A 15,984-nucleotide genomic window follows, 5' to 3' on the forward strand; every position below is an offset into this window, starting at 1 on the left:
AATTTATATCTAGGGACCAGAATATCATCGGGTTTTACAGTCAAGGCAGGAGTGTTTGAGCTTTTTGAGCTTATTTTAAAATATCTCAGTGCCATTGTTTTGTCTCAAGTTGCACACCAATAATGTTGTTTTTATAAGCCCGTTTATAAAAGCTACTTAAATGTCCTAATCAGTGGCATTGCGCAAATCTGTGTTTGCTACACCATTGGTCCTAATTAAACTAAAGCCTAATTCTGGCTTAATCTAAGCTCTGTCTGTGAAACCAGCTAGGCCGGATTTATATGTGGGCTTTTTTGACTAGGGCAAGTAAGCAACCACCAAGCATGGTTTAAAGAGGACCTATTATTCCCCTTTTTACAAGAAGTGATATAAGTCTCAGGCTTTCTAGAAGAGGGTGGAGCCTTTACAGCTCATGCCTCTGATACTCTGCCAAAAACCAAAACATCTGTTTGATTTTGATGATATCTCTTCAATCACAGTCACACTCACGTAACATTGCAGTTCATCATCATCATGAAAGTTTATTATCTGCATGCGTTTTAAAGCCATACCAGTCTAAACTTCTGTTGTGGTTTTCTGAGCGCACATATCCAATGCAGGCGAAGCGTTCCGTGGGTATTAAACTCAATTCTCTTTCAAGTGTTATTGCTCTTAAACTGTTAAATACACACGAGGTTGTGTCAAAAACACACAAAGTTCGCATAAACACAATCGCTTATGACTGTAAACGTAAACAGCAAGTAAAGAAATCGCATGTGTATATTTTGTGTATTAAAGTGAAAGCAGCGTAATATACACTCACCTAAAGGATTATTAGGAACACCATACTAATACTGTGTTTGACCCCCTTTTGCCTTCAGAACTGCCTTAATTCTACATGGCATTGATTCAACAAGGTGCTGAAAGCATTCTTTAGAAATGTTGGCCCATATTGATTGGATAGCATCTTGCAGTTGATGGAGATTTGTGGGATGCACATCCAGGGCACGAAGCTCTCGTTCCACCCCATCCCAAAGATACTCTATTGGGTTAAGATCTGGTGACTGTGGTGGCAATTTTAGTACATTTTAGTGGCCATAAAGGGATGGACATGATCAGAAACAATGCTCAGGTAGGCCGTGGCATTTAAACGATGACCAATTGGTACTAAGGGGCCTAAAGTGTGCCAAGAAAACATCCCCTACACCATTACACCACCACCACCAGCCTACACAGTGGTAACAAGGCATGATGGATCCATGTTCTCATTCTGTTTACGCCAAATTCTGACTCTACCATCTGAATGTCTCAACAGAAATCAAGACTCATCAGACCAGGCAACATTTTTCCAGTCTTCAACTGTCCAATTTTGGTGAGCTCTTGCAAATTGTAGCCTCTTTTTCCTATTTGTAGTGGAGATGAGTGGTGCCCGGTGGGGTCTTCTGCTGTTGTAGCCCATCCTCCTCAAGGTTGTGCGTGTTGTGGCTTCACAAATGCTTTGCTGCATACCTCGGTTGTAACGAGTGGTTATTTCAGTCAAAGTTGCTCTTATCAGCTTGAATCAGTCGGCCCATTCTCCTCTGACCTCTAGCATCAACAAGGCATTTTCGCCCACAGGACTGCCGCATACTGGACGTTTTTCCCTTTTCACACCATTCTTTGTAAACCCTAGAAATGGTTACGCGTGAAAATCCCAGTAACTGCCCAAATTGTAAAATACTCAGACCAGCCCGTCTGGCACCAACAACCATGCCACGCTCAAAATTGCTTAAATCACCTTTCTTTCCCATTCTGACATTCAGTTTGGAGTCACAAACATGAAACATAAAAGCTACAATCTGCAAACGCTTGTTCTGAGACACTGCTTATGTATAGGAATATAAAAAAGATGAGTGGGTGTATTTTGACCATTTTAGGGTGGTTGTGTACACACTTTGCTGACACACATTTATGTTCAAACACCCTGTAAAAGAGAAGTTTGCACAAATGGTGCCCTTAAATGTATCATTCGTGTCCATGGCAATAAACAGTACATTGCAAGATGCTAAGAACCAATCGAAACACCTCAGCAACCCCATAGCAACTGGTAACCACTCTGGTAACTACCCATAACACCCTGGCATCATGATATTTCTATATTTATATTTCACATTTCATATTTCTATCCTCTCTTGATTTCAAAATACTGTGTGTCTGATATTGCTTGTGTTAATATGCAATCACAAGTCAGCTATCTAGTAAACTATTAAATAATGTTTAGATAGGCTATGCATTTGCACCCTACCAGGACTGCTCCATCATCCCAGCAAACTGGGAACATTCTTAGAACATTCTGACAAGGTTCTCGCATAGTTATGAATAAATGTTCCTCCATTAACATTAATAGAATGTTTGTTCAAAATTATCTGGTCTTTAATAATGTTTGCAAGATGTTACCACAAAAATTATTTATACATCGTTCATGGAATTTTGTTCTGAAATACTTTAGCCATTTTTTAAACGGTTCTCATTACGGTTTCCTATCATTTTCCCTTGAAAATGACAAAATTGAATGTTCTTTTTATGTTTTCCGTAACATTCGCCCAACTAAGAAATGTGTTTTTAAAACATTGAAAATACTGGATGTTTTGAATGTTGAATGAATATTCAAAAATGATATCTTCATAACTTAATCGGAACATTAGCAAAGCATTCGTATAACATATTTTTGTTATATCTAATAGTTAGAAACAAGACATTATTAAAGATAGCTGAACTGATACCATTGCTTTAAACAGAACCACTCACAGAAAGCAAAGCTAATGATGCAATCCCATTCAAGCTTTGTTTTCCAGAAACAATCATTCATGACAGACATTTTGGCATGTCTGAACATCCATTAATATTCACTAACTGCTTCCCTTGTCAAACACATACATGTTCACAGGAAGCCCTCTGCATCAGAGGTGTTTTTTCAGAACGAGGCCAGAGTCCTGATCATCCACTTCAGGAAGTTCCTCTTGGTGTGAAGGGGCCGTTGTGTGAGCGAGGGCTTCCTGTCAGTGTGTGACGGCGTGGGGTGGTCTGGATGAGACCCGAGACTGACAGGCACCGTCACAGGCAGCTCTTGGCTTCACAACCACTGCCACATCTTCAAAAAAAAAAAAAAAGCCCAGGTCAAGGGCCAAGAACTTTCCTTTCACAGAGGGCTCTGCTTTAACCCTCTTTCCATACCAGGAAAAAAGGTAGAAAGAAACAGCTACACAATACTAAGGATAAAATAGCATCAAATAAGACTTGTCCGAATAAAAAGAAAGAAACAATGGGCACAATGAATTTTGAAGTACACATGAAGAACATATTCAAAGGCAATTGGGTTGCAAGAGAAGTAGATGGGTGGCAGAGTTGCACTGGATCTTACAATATAAGCTCAAATGTTGAAACTCATAAAATGGCTAATGAAGAGTCTTTCATTTAAAGCCCCTGTTAGTCTGTTGCAAAAATAGATCAAACGAAAACCACTTTTCCGTTATCCTGTTGAGAGGGATCTTAACTTCTGTCTGTGTCTAATCAGCCATTTGGGAATAGTGATCTCAACGGAGCTTTGAACACCGTCCCTTTATAGAGAGCAAACTGATAACTGGACCTGACTGACCACAGTATCATCTTTAGATGGGACGCCTACAGACTGTCTGATGTAGATTGCATGGTACAACTTCCATTAGGTAGTGTGCACAGGCTTTGGGGTGAGAAATATGAGAAATGTCCAGGTTAAAGGTGCTCTAAGCGATGTCACACGTCCCAAACATTTAGGCCCAAACATTTTTTGTCAAACATCTCCTCACTATCCGCTAGCTAAAAAAAAAAAAAACTCGGTCTATGCAGACAACCCAGGCTCCACAAATGGCAACAAAAACAAACTGCGGCAACCCGCTCCACGAAACATAACAAACTGTTCCAGATTTTCATTAATGCAAACCCAGATAGCAAACTGACATGAATCAACGTGGAAACGACGTCTCTCATGACATTGAAACAACGTTGATTTGCTCATCGAATTAACGTTGAACCAACGTCAGACGCGGCATTCTTCAAAGCTAAATGAAATCGAAAATTGGTTTGCTTTCATAACGTTGAAACAACGCGTTGATTTCAAGTTGATTTTCCGTTAGTTTTGAAAGAATGACGCATCTGACGTTGGTTCAACGTTAATTCGATGAGCAAAACTATGTCAGATCAACGTTGTTTCGATGTCATATTTCCACGTTGATTCAATGTCAGTCTGCTATCTGGGAATCTAAAAAATAAATAAAATGAAATAAAATACAAATTTCATCATGCCTTTTAATAAGTCAAGTTCTCTAAATGAAGAACTTGTACAATGAAGAAATGTATGAATGATGGCTGGCAGTGTTGTAGTACTCGAGACTCGGACTCGTCTCGGACTCGGTCTCGAGACCATATTTTAATGGTCTTGGTCTTGTCATGGACTCGTGTGCATTTGGACTCGGAATTGACTCGTACTCGAACATTTTTTTTTTTTAGGACTCGGACTTATTCCCGAGTCCACTCGAGTTCAATTCAAAATATTTTTCATGATTATTAATGTATGTTAATAAAATATTTCTTTAAATTGATTGACACGCCCAGTGATTGGTGATTTTCTAGTGCGCAACAAATTGTAATAAAATTACTTTTAACACCACCTACTATGTGGCCTTTTTACCCTAAACTGATCATATTTTTTAAACTCTAAGTAAATTCAGTAAAATAAAAAAAGGATTTCTCTAAGTAAATAAAAGTAAATTAGGTAATCAACCCTCACTGGTCTCGGTCTCGACTTGGACTCGACTCTCTATGGACTCGGTCTTGACTCGGACTCGACTCTCTCTGGTCTCGGTCTTGACTCGGACTCGACTCTCTCTGGTCTCGGTCTCGACTCGGACTCGAGTTAGGTGGTCTCGACTACAACACTGATGGCTGGTCCAATTTGGTGAAAATTCGTTTGACTTTTCTGCCAAGTTCTATGGGCACAGATTGTGTGAACTGAGGAATTACCATTCACTGTAATTTACCCTCAGTAGAGGTCAACTATTCTGAAGAACTGAATGCCAGCACTGTCTGTTTGTCTATCAGCTTCAATGTTTTCAAGAAACAAATGAACGATGGCAAACATGAACATGGGCGTCCAGTCTTCAGGGCATTCATCAAAGCTTGTCCAGCATGATTTCCTGAATAGCAGTCGACACAAAATTTAGGCTTGGACTTTTGACTTCTAGTTTGGCAGAAAAGGGCTCAATTTTATAGCTGTATGTGACACCACAGCACAAGCCAAAGCATTTTATGTTTCTGTCTACAGACGTTATTTCTTCTTACACAAGAAACACTTTTATTCAATTCTCTTAAGCTCACAGATTGATAGAACAAGTTCAAAGTTCATGTCTCACAAGACTGTTCACTATAGCACACATTCGGCACTGCAAGGCAACGTTCTCACGCTTGAAAAAATATTAATTGGAGGTACTGTAAAATGTGAGATCTGACATAAGATAATTCCCTAAAAATATGCTTTTTAAATGTTAGTATGCAAAATATGTGTTGAAAATGAGATTACGTTCAAAGCTGATTAGCTTCTCATTCCCTTTTAGATGAAGTACAAAGTTCAAGTCTGATTTCACAAAGCTGGATTTTGTGAGTGAGTTTGATTTCAAAATGACTAATTTTTGAAACTTAAATTGAATTTAGTTATAAGCAGTACTAATTATAGGATACATTTCCATTAGCCTTGTTAGCTAAGCTAGCAGGCTAAACAGGCAATAGCATACCCAAATAATGATGTACACATGAATCAGGGATGATAAAATCCACAATGGATAAAAATAACTATACAGGATCACCTAAAGACCACAATTGGAGTCAAGACCGCACATGATCCAGACCAAGACTAGATCGCTCAAGGCCTAGATCCAGATCAAAACATTGCTGAAAAGGCAAGCTACTCCATAGCTATACAACACAATTTGTCACACTAAATTACACTGGAGCATTTCAGTATCATATTTTCTGAATATGAACCCTATTTCCTTTTCGTGTTCACATATTTCAAAGACGCTTAAAGTGCTGTATGTTGCAGATAAACACACCACAAGAAAAATCATATTAGGATATGTATTCCAACACGCAAAAACCTGGCAGCGTTACTTACCAAATGCCTACAATTTAGAGGAAAGAGGTGATTTAGGTGCTCGCATATTTGGCCGTTCATCTTTCAGAATCTTTTAGCATAAAATTGCTGCTAAATTTGAGGCACACATTCCTTGATAAATGTGATTAGGGGGCTGCGGTTTTCCCTGGAAATGCGCATTTGATGCAAAGCAACACGAGTCAAAATCTATCAATCCGTTCATTTAGAAGACTAAAGGAGAAAAAGCCACAAGAGGGAAGATGAGTTCTCCACACTAAGCGAAAAAGAACAACTTCTTCCCTTGATTTCAGTCTGACACTTCCCCCTCCCAAATACTTTTTCACTTTCCATAAAATAAATACACAAAACGGAAAATGCTTTTTACATCTGTTGTAACTAAAAGTTCAAACAGGCTGCTAATCCCCAGTAACTCGACTCAGATTTCTCAAGCAGGCAGTGCATACTTCACTGCATACTTCATCCTGCTGGCACTGAGGGCTCTCACATCATCACCCTTCACTAGGCTACCTCACTTCTGACTCTGAGAGCTATTCATAAGTCCGAACATGTTTAGATGGACAAAAATAGCTAATTTCTATGATCTATATTGGATTTGAGACCATAAACCATGCCCCCTAGCTCTGACCATCAGTATATGGCTTGCGTGTCCATCCACCCTTAAGAAAGCATTGCGTCAGATGAAGGGGGAAGCCCCGGTCTCTGCACGTCAGAGCTGGGACAACCTCTCCCGTTCACACCCCAACAATCACAGACAAAACAACAATGTCAGAGTGGGTGTGTGTGGCTGAGTGTGAGCATTGCATTGTAGAACCACCTGATTGACAGAGGTAAAGGAAGGTGCTTTTAGTGTAATTACAATCAGGGTGGAGACATGTAGAACCATTTTCTGAAAAAGCTTTGGATATCACAGGGGTCCCACAAAACGTCCTTTTAAGCTGAACCTTACAGTCGGTAAGTGATAATTAGCTGTTCCGATGGACAGCAATGCACCTCCTGTCGTTTCACTGTAGGATAAAGGGAGGCTTTTCCTTTCATGTTGTCATCTGTGCCACACATTTAAAAGCACATTTGCTTGTTTAAAGTCCCCTCAGGTTATGTTTCCCCTCAATAAATGGATTACAGAAAAATGCATAACATCTGTAACTGTCCTGAAAGGGACTTATAAAACATTTAGTCAGTCCCTTTGTCTGTACATGAGCTGTCATCAATGTGCAATGCAAAGTTTGATTTGTCTTATCTAATTGAACATATATATATATATATATATATATATATATATATATATATATATATATATAAAGGTGATGATGGGTATCATACGGTAATATCAAGCCGGTAACATTTTAGTTTAGGGTCCAATTCTCACCATTGACTAGTTGCACTAGCATGCATATTATTAGGATATTGGCTGTATATATTAGTACGTATAAAACACCCAATACCTAAACTAACTACCTAACTAACTATTAATAATCAGTTACTAAGAGTTCACTGAGGTAAAAGTCGTAGTTAATAGTTAGTTACAATAGTGAGAATTAGACCCTGCTCTATCTATCTATCTATCTATCTATCTATCTATCTATCTATCTATCTATCTATCTATCTATCTATCTATCTATCTATCTATCTATCTATCTATCTATGGTATATTTCATATTTTTTCACTATTACATTCTATCATCATTAGTGTCTGAAATGAAAGTGTCATACCTGTGTCTGCTCGATGCTCTCGCCCCGTTTAAAGGCTGAGTCTGAGTCTGGGTCCCTGCGTACAGGTTATACCGCTGAGGATACGACGCGCTCCAAACATCTCCAGAGAAAACCAACACCAGCATCGATATCAAAAGAACTGCTCCATCCATCACAGCGCAGGTCGGTCTGCAACAGTGTCTAACACTATATAACTAATGAATTCTCTCGAACGAGCTTTTACTCCACCAAAAATAGCGCTTTCGTGGTGTCTAGAGGAGCTTCTTTACACTCCCAGAAGTTCGTACTATCGATCCATTACGCGCGTCCCGAGCGCTGCTTCCAGAAGTGTCGGATAAATCTCTCAAATCGACGCGTAACGGTGCTTTCCCTCCTTTTGCGCTGATAAAACAACCTGAACTCCCTCTATCCTTCTTTTGAATGGTTTGTAATATTTGTCGGTACATCCAAACAAAGCAATCCGGAGGCTTCCTGAAATCTGGAGGAGTTTTCTTGGAAAGGAGATGCAGTTTGGATTGAGGGGAGCCAGTGCGCTCTGACGCACTCCAACGTCCCCAACATACACACACTCTCTCTCTCTCTTTCTCTCTTCACCTCCCTCCCCTCTAGAAACCCTCCCTTCAGTGCACTGATGACAGAATCACAGCCATCTCTGCTTAAAAACCAACAGGACCACGTGTGTGAATACTAGGGGTGATTATGAAATCTCAGTGACATGCAAGGTGAAGAGCATTGATTGAAACCATATGGCCTCTTGATAGAATGGCTGATGTCCCACATCTGATCTTTCTTGTGGTTACCTTAGGTGAAGAGAGCAGCTTTAGTGCTTTTGAGAACCCACTACAGAAAGTTTAACTTTTTTGAGCAGTTGTTCTAATAATTCTTAGTTTTATTGACGTTCAGTCACGATCAAAAATCTCACTAAAATCTGTCAGAAACATATATATATATATATATATATATATATATATATATATATATATATATATGATTTATCACAACTTTTTTTTCTTTTGTCAAATTAACTTTTTTTAAAAATTAAAGACAATTATATGGTTTGGATAATATAACATTTTAAAATGTATGTTGATTAAATCACCTTCATTGCATCAACTCAATTTATTTTTAATGAACTCGAAATAAAGGCAAAAATGTAACATTTTTTAAGTTAAACCAATATATTTTTTTATATTTCACCCAAAGTTAAAAGTAAGAAAAATAAGAAATTATGTTAATTATTTCCATGATAATTAAGCACTTTCTTACTGCTATAATTTGTAAACTATTTATACATGTGGTTGGTATTGTTGTACTGTAATTTATGCTGATAAAATTAGTAAAATGTTGAATTACCCTAATCAGCAATGCTTAAAATATTAAACAATGGCAATTTGTGCAAAACAAGCTTGATAGCCATGAAAATATACATTACAACACAGTTACAAAAAACACTATTTTCTTAAAGTTAAATATAATTTATTGTTTGTAGGGGGAAATATTAACAAAACAATGGAATATGTAGGCAGCTTGCTAAGTTTTAAGAGAGACAATGTGGAAATGTGAAGTTTTATCATTATTATTTGACCTATTATCTGTAATGTTTATGCTGATTAAAGGATTTTTAGAGAAATCAAAAATAGTTCACATTTGCCGTAAATGTCAGCCAACTGTGTGCTATTTAAAAAAATGTTAATGGCCTCTATTTTAAAACAGATCTCAGTTGAAAGTTTAAAGAATGTTTCTCGCTGGTTTATCTCTGAAAGATCTATCTTTTCCACTCCTTTGAAGCCCTACAGCTGTGAAAAACTATTTGTTACACTTTCCAAAAGTGGGATGGCTTTAGGGCCAAAAAAAGCGAGAGAAAATAGCAAAGCAGCCTGCTGTTCAGTTCTTCAATACAGGAATGTAAACCAAACATCTGTGGTTTTGAAGACAATGGTAAACTGCATTAAAAATGAAGAAACTGAATATGAACACAGAGGAGTGAACCATAACGTCTGTGTGAAAGGAAAAAGACATACAGACAGAGGTAAGGGGCAGCGAGCCGAGCTTTTCTGCTGTCACTCACAGAGTGTGCAGACAGTATAAGGCGGAGAAGCATTTCAGTAATGCTCTCTGTTCTACCACAACCACCTGTAACGGTGCCCTGATTTGACCTCAGGCACCAAACAGACCCCCAACTCGCCTAATTTACCACCACCCAGCATGTTCAGGCAAGCAGAGCAAAAGATCTAGTCTTATTTGATAAATAAATGAAGATTAAACTGCATTTAGGAAATCCTGACTGTCTTTGTACCAGCGTTACATCCGCTTCAGCATGAATCCACAGTCAGTCTTTTGTGCTCCTCTGTCAGAATAATTCGACAGGCTTCTCACCAATAAAAAGAAGCCCTGCCTCGGGGTGGCTAGTGGCAGTGAGGGTCATTGAAGTGTCAATAAGAAAAGGCTAAGCTGATGATGCAGCCAGTTAAATTTAGTCAGGGAGATCTGGTGAGCGGGAGATTCTGTGTGGTGGCAGCGCACAGTTAAACACTGTAATCATTAAACAGAAACACATGTTTCTTAAAGAGAAAATATATACTTACAGAGCTCTTTTATTTTCCTAATAAAAGTATACGATTGGATGGCTGGCTGTTTAATTAAAAAAAAATACCTTGCTCCAAAAGATCACCTCCAGCAGCAGTACTGAAATGTATTATGGCAATTATTATGCAAATAAAATAAAATGGTACAATATAATATAATATGACATAATAACTTCAATATATATAGAGCCTGATCCTCTAATAAATGTTTATAAATAAATAAATAAATAAATATACACTCATATAAACGATTAAAAGGAACACTATACTGTGTTTGACCCCCATTCGCCTTGATTCATTGATTCAACAAGGTGCTGAAAGCATTGTTTGGAAATGTTGGCCCATATTGATAGGATAGCATCTCGCAGTTGTTGGAGATTTGTGGGATGCACATCCAGGGCATGAAGCTCCCGTTCCACCACATCCCAAAGATGCTCTATTGGGTTGAGAGCTTGTTACTGTGGGGACCATTTTAGTACAGTGAACTCATTGTCATGTTAAAAAAAAAAAAAAAACAATTTTAAATGATTCGAGCTTTGTGACATGGTGCATTATCCTGCTGGAATAGCCATCATGGGTACTGAATGGGTACACTCTAAAAAATGCTGGGTTGTTTTAACCCAATTTTGGGTCAAATATGGACAAACCCGAAATGTTGGGTTAAAAATGTAATGTAAAAATTTAACCCAACGGCTGGGTTAGTCCATATTTGACCCAAAGTTGGGTTAAAACAACCCAGCATTTTTTAGAGTGTACATGGTGGCCATAAAGGGATGGACATGATCAGAAACAATGCTCAGGTAGGCTGTGGAATTTAAACGATGCCCAATTGGCACTAAGGGGCCTAAAGTGTGCCCAGAAAACATCCCTCACACCATTACACCACCACCACCAGCCTGCACAGTGGTAACAAGGCATGATGGATCCATGTTCTCATTCTGTTTAAGCCAAATTCTGACTCTACCATCTGAATGTCTCAACAGAAATCAAGACTCATCAGACCAGGCAACATTTTTCCAGTCTTCAACTGTCCAATTTTGGTGAGCTCTTGCAAATTGTAGCCTCTTTTTCCTATTTGTAGTGGAGATGAGTGGTAACTGGTGGGGTCTTCTGCTGTTGTAGCCCATCCGCCTCAAGGTTGTGTGTGTTGTGGCTTCACAAATGCTTTGCTGCATACCTCGGTTGTAACGAGTGGTTATTTCAGTCAAAGTTGCTCTTCTATCAGCTTGAATCAGTCGGCCCATTCTCCTCTGACCTCTAGCATCAACAAGGCATTTTCACCCACAGGACTGCCGCATACTGGATGTTTTTCCCTTTCACACCATTCTTTGTAAACCCTAGAAATGGTTGTTTGTGAAAATCCCAGTAACTGAGCAGATTGTAAAATACTCAGACCAGCCCGTCTGGCACCAACAACCATGCCAAGCTCAAAATTGCTTAAATCACCTTTCTTTCCCATTCTGACATTCAGTTTGGAGTTCAGAAGATTGTCTTGACCAGGACCACACCCCTAAATGCAGTGAAGCAACTGCCATGTGATTGGTTAATTTGATAATTGCATTAATGAGAAATTGAGTGTTCCTAATAATTCTTTAGGTGAGTGTATATATATATATATATAAAAGTGAAATTACTTTTGCATCTGAACTCTTCGTATATATATATATATATATATATATATATATATACATATATACACACACATATATATGTATATATATATATATATATATATATATATATATATAACCTTACATTTACATTAAATAATACATTTAATAATACAATAATACATACAAAGTTGATCATATACATATAATTATAATTATATAACAATTTTTATTGTATTTTTTGCTTTGAAATTTCCATAAGTAGGCTACAAGGGACTAGGTGAGGTTAAACATATTTAGTCACTACGGTTACCAGAAGTTAAGCATAAAAGAATTTGCTGTAAACATTAGCCAGGGTAGCATTATTATTAGTCATATTTTATTTTTATGGATTCTTCTATTGTTTAACAACATCTTTCCAAAAAAACGTAGATGTGCTTAAGGAACTTTATACAGTGCATGCTGTGGCAAAGTGGCATCAACCCTGACTATAGTCTATACAGAAGATACACACAACCTGCCAGTTAAATGTCTCTAAAAACCTCAAGTATGCCCGTAACTGACGAGAATTCATACAATTTTTAGTCCACGGTGTAACTGCGTCACACCAAAACACTTGACCAAAACATTTTTGAGCGCAACCAGCTGTGCTAGACAACCAGGCACATGTGGAAAACGATCGCTGCCCTACACTTACAGTCACATCAACAGCTGTGTTTACAGTGTAATTAGGGGGTCTCCCTCCACCATCATCCCATGCACCCTACCATTCCCTCTGTTTCCCCCAGTCCTAAACCACTGTGGCTATTCATCTGGCTGCTGCCTCTGGTCTCCTCCACAGCCCGTCACCGCACAACCCAGCATCGGTTAATGCGCTAAACCACAGATGAGGATGAGTGCCTGCTGTACTGTAATCGCTATCACATATGATTCTCAGTTCTGCTGTTTAAATCAGAAAATAACTGGCAAATGTTGGAGCAACGGCCTCAGGGCACTTTGAACAGTGATGCTGTGATATTAGAGAAAGATCTCAAGATTAATTTCATCTAGCCAATGAAAATCCATCAATTTCATTTATCACAATAAAATGATGTGTAAATTGTAAAATCCCCACAAACTACAGTCTGTCACGAACACTGAGTTGTTTTTTCCCTCTTGTGAATCATCCATCACCCTGAAAAGTAATATTACAGTGTGATTTCCAAGTATTTTTAATATGCAGAAGTGTGTATGGAAACTGTATCCTGTGTATGTGGGGTTGCCACACCACAAAATCACCAGAGCAACAACCCACAAGGAGAACTGTAAAAGCCAAAATACAAAAAAAGATCATTAGCGCAAAATAATGCCAATGAGCTTTTTTTTCTCCTTAAACAATTGAAACCAAATGACCGTACTTCTTCAGAGTTTCCTAGAAAACAAAGATACAAACAAAGATAAGATAGGGAAAAACTGTGCATTCCTCCTTCTGGGCTTCTGTTTTATCTCAGATTGGTCCACAAACTCACAACCGGTATGTTGGAGTGCATATGAAGAGTTCAGATGCAAACGCCTCTAAATGCCATTTGAAATTTTCTTCTTTAATGATGATTTTTATCAAACTTGTATATTTAAATTCAGTAATTTCACTAATAGGTAATTATCATTGCCATTTAAGTGAAATTACTGAACTTAAACATACAAGCTTGATAAAAATCATCATTAAAGAAGAAAATTTCAAATGGCATTTAGAGGCGTTTGCATCTGAACTCTTCATATATGCTATATGGACTAAAGTATATGCTGTAGATAATAGTAACAATTGTCTTTATCTTATAATGCATTTAAAAGAAGCTTTTAATAATAAAAACAGCCTAAAAACAAATAAAAAATACATAAACATAAATCAAACCTTTAAATGAGTCTGTGTTCAGTTATTTCAAAGATGACTCAAGTGGGAAAGTGTGTTCTTGAATTTGGTTCATTTAAAACGAACCTCTGTTAGTGTGGTTCATTTGAATAAGAGTAAACGCTGCCATCTGAACCCTGGTGTCACCAAACAATTGGACCAAGATTGCTGAAAAGATCCACTTCCAAATAAACTCTTGTTGTGGTTTAAATGAAATATTACCTCAACAAGGACATAAGACATATAAGTGAACCTAAAACAGGATGTGATGTCACAAAATGCGACCCTAAAAAGGACAGAATGCTCAAGCATACTTGTTTTTTTCATCATAGTTGTGATTTTGCCCATCACAGTTTGGTACATGCATCAGAACTACCAACACTATCTCACGACCAATTCGTATGAATTCGACGCATGATTAAAAAGTGGCTAATTCGTACTAATTCGTACGACCTCACTCGTACTAATTCGTAAGATTTGTCTAAACTCACGTGATGGTTAGGTTTAGGGGCGGGGTAAGGGGTAGGTCATCCGTACGAATTCATACGAATTGGCCAATTCGTAAAATATGTACGATTTAGCAAAATCGTATTAATTCGTACGAGTGAGGTCGTATGAATTGTTACGAATTAGCCACTTTTTAATCATTCGTCGAATTCGTACGACTTGGTCGTGAGATCGGGTTGGAACTACTGTACATCTCCTCACAGCAGATCTTCGTTTCTAAGTGTGACGGGAGGATTATGCCGCTGTTTTAACACTTTAACACATTTTTATAAGCTCTAAGTTCTCTGCTGGTCAAAATACCATCATATGCAGGTTATGCACATACAACTAGTGCATTTATCCCAGCACTTCCCGTTCAACGATGTAGTTCAATATTTCACTACCATTGTTAGAAAAATCAACTAGCTAGTCACGACTGTTTCCCAAAACCCACTGTCGCAAAGTATCGTTCAACCACGTTGGTTTCGCACATGGTGGAGTAATAACTACTTTTAATGAAACTGTTTTAGATCCAATTAACGCTAGATTTGTTTTCTATAAATTACCGACATGTAACTGAGCAATATTTCTAATTGTTCTCAGTTGTTCTGCTTTATTACCAGACTCAATATTTGGCTCGTTCTTACATAGTAGAGCACGTTCGCACATGCGCAAATTCCAGTCGTAAATTCAATTTGTATGTATTCTAAATAAAAGGCACCGGTTGTACTGAATGTCAGCTTGCTTATTTTGCTCAAGATAAGGATTTATTTCCTCCAAATGTCATGAAATATAGAAACGATGCCTCTAACCACAGGTCGAGAGCTGTCATTCAAACCACACAACTTTGCGATGCTGTTTGCGAATGTCCGTTGGAATGATTGTTTTGGGAAACACTGACACGTTAAACTATGCTGATAACGACGGAACTAGCGACCATAGTTGGCTAACAATGCTTTCGGGAAACGCAGCCCTGCCCCGGAGTCCAAGACCAACTCATCCATTCATTCACATTTGCCTAAATGAACCGAACCAAACAAATGCTCAGGTGTGAAAACACCCTAAAAAGATGTCTAGGCTAAAACAAGGCAAAATTTGGGAGGTCAGTGAAAATTTTATAGACGTCTAAACATAGCCCAAGAATTTAGCCCAAGAAATGAAATGAAACCAAACCCCTTGTAATCTCTGTTGACTGCTTAGACGATGGAATATCATACACCTCGCGAGTTATTTTGGCAAAAACAGCATGTAACCAAATTCAAAGTTATTTTGGCTCGACGTGGGTTACTCATAGCCGGACTATATCGGGTCTATATTTAACCTAGACAGTGAAATTACGGCTATTGCTCGCTGGGTACTAAGTGCCTCACAAATCTCAACTGGAGGTAAATTCCACAACTGCAAGTTGAAAAAAACCCATGGAGTGTAAACGTGTAGGATAGTCATGATAGAAGGAGCAAAGTTTATGCTTCAGACTCAGAGTATAGCGTTAAAAGATAAGATACCCGAATATCAAACCCACATGTGCTTGTTGAACATTTA

At 38.2% G+C, this 15,984-nt stretch overlaps 1 protein-coding gene across 1 annotated transcript in view; it reads right to left on the reverse strand.

The window, feature by feature from the left end:
- emilin1b (elastin microfibril interfacer 1b) overlaps window positions 1–8,448 on the reverse strand; it is a 39,842-nt gene extending 31,394 nt beyond the window's left edge. The window contains exon 1 of the mRNA XM_039673107.2: window positions 7,874–8,448. Coding sequence (XP_039529041.2) covers window positions 7,874–8,025 — 152 coding nt within the window. The 5' untranslated portion in view covers window positions 8,026–8,448. The remainder of the gene's footprint in view (window positions 1–7,873) is intronic.
- Window positions 8,449–15,984: the final 7,536 nt, after the last annotated feature.

This window comes from Pimephales promelas, chromosome 15 (assembly GCF_988280905.1).
Source record: "Pimephales promelas chromosome 15, fPimPro1.hap1.1, whole genome shotgun sequence".
NCBI lineage: Eukaryota > Metazoa > Chordata > Actinopteri > Cypriniformes > Leuciscidae > Pimephales > Pimephales promelas.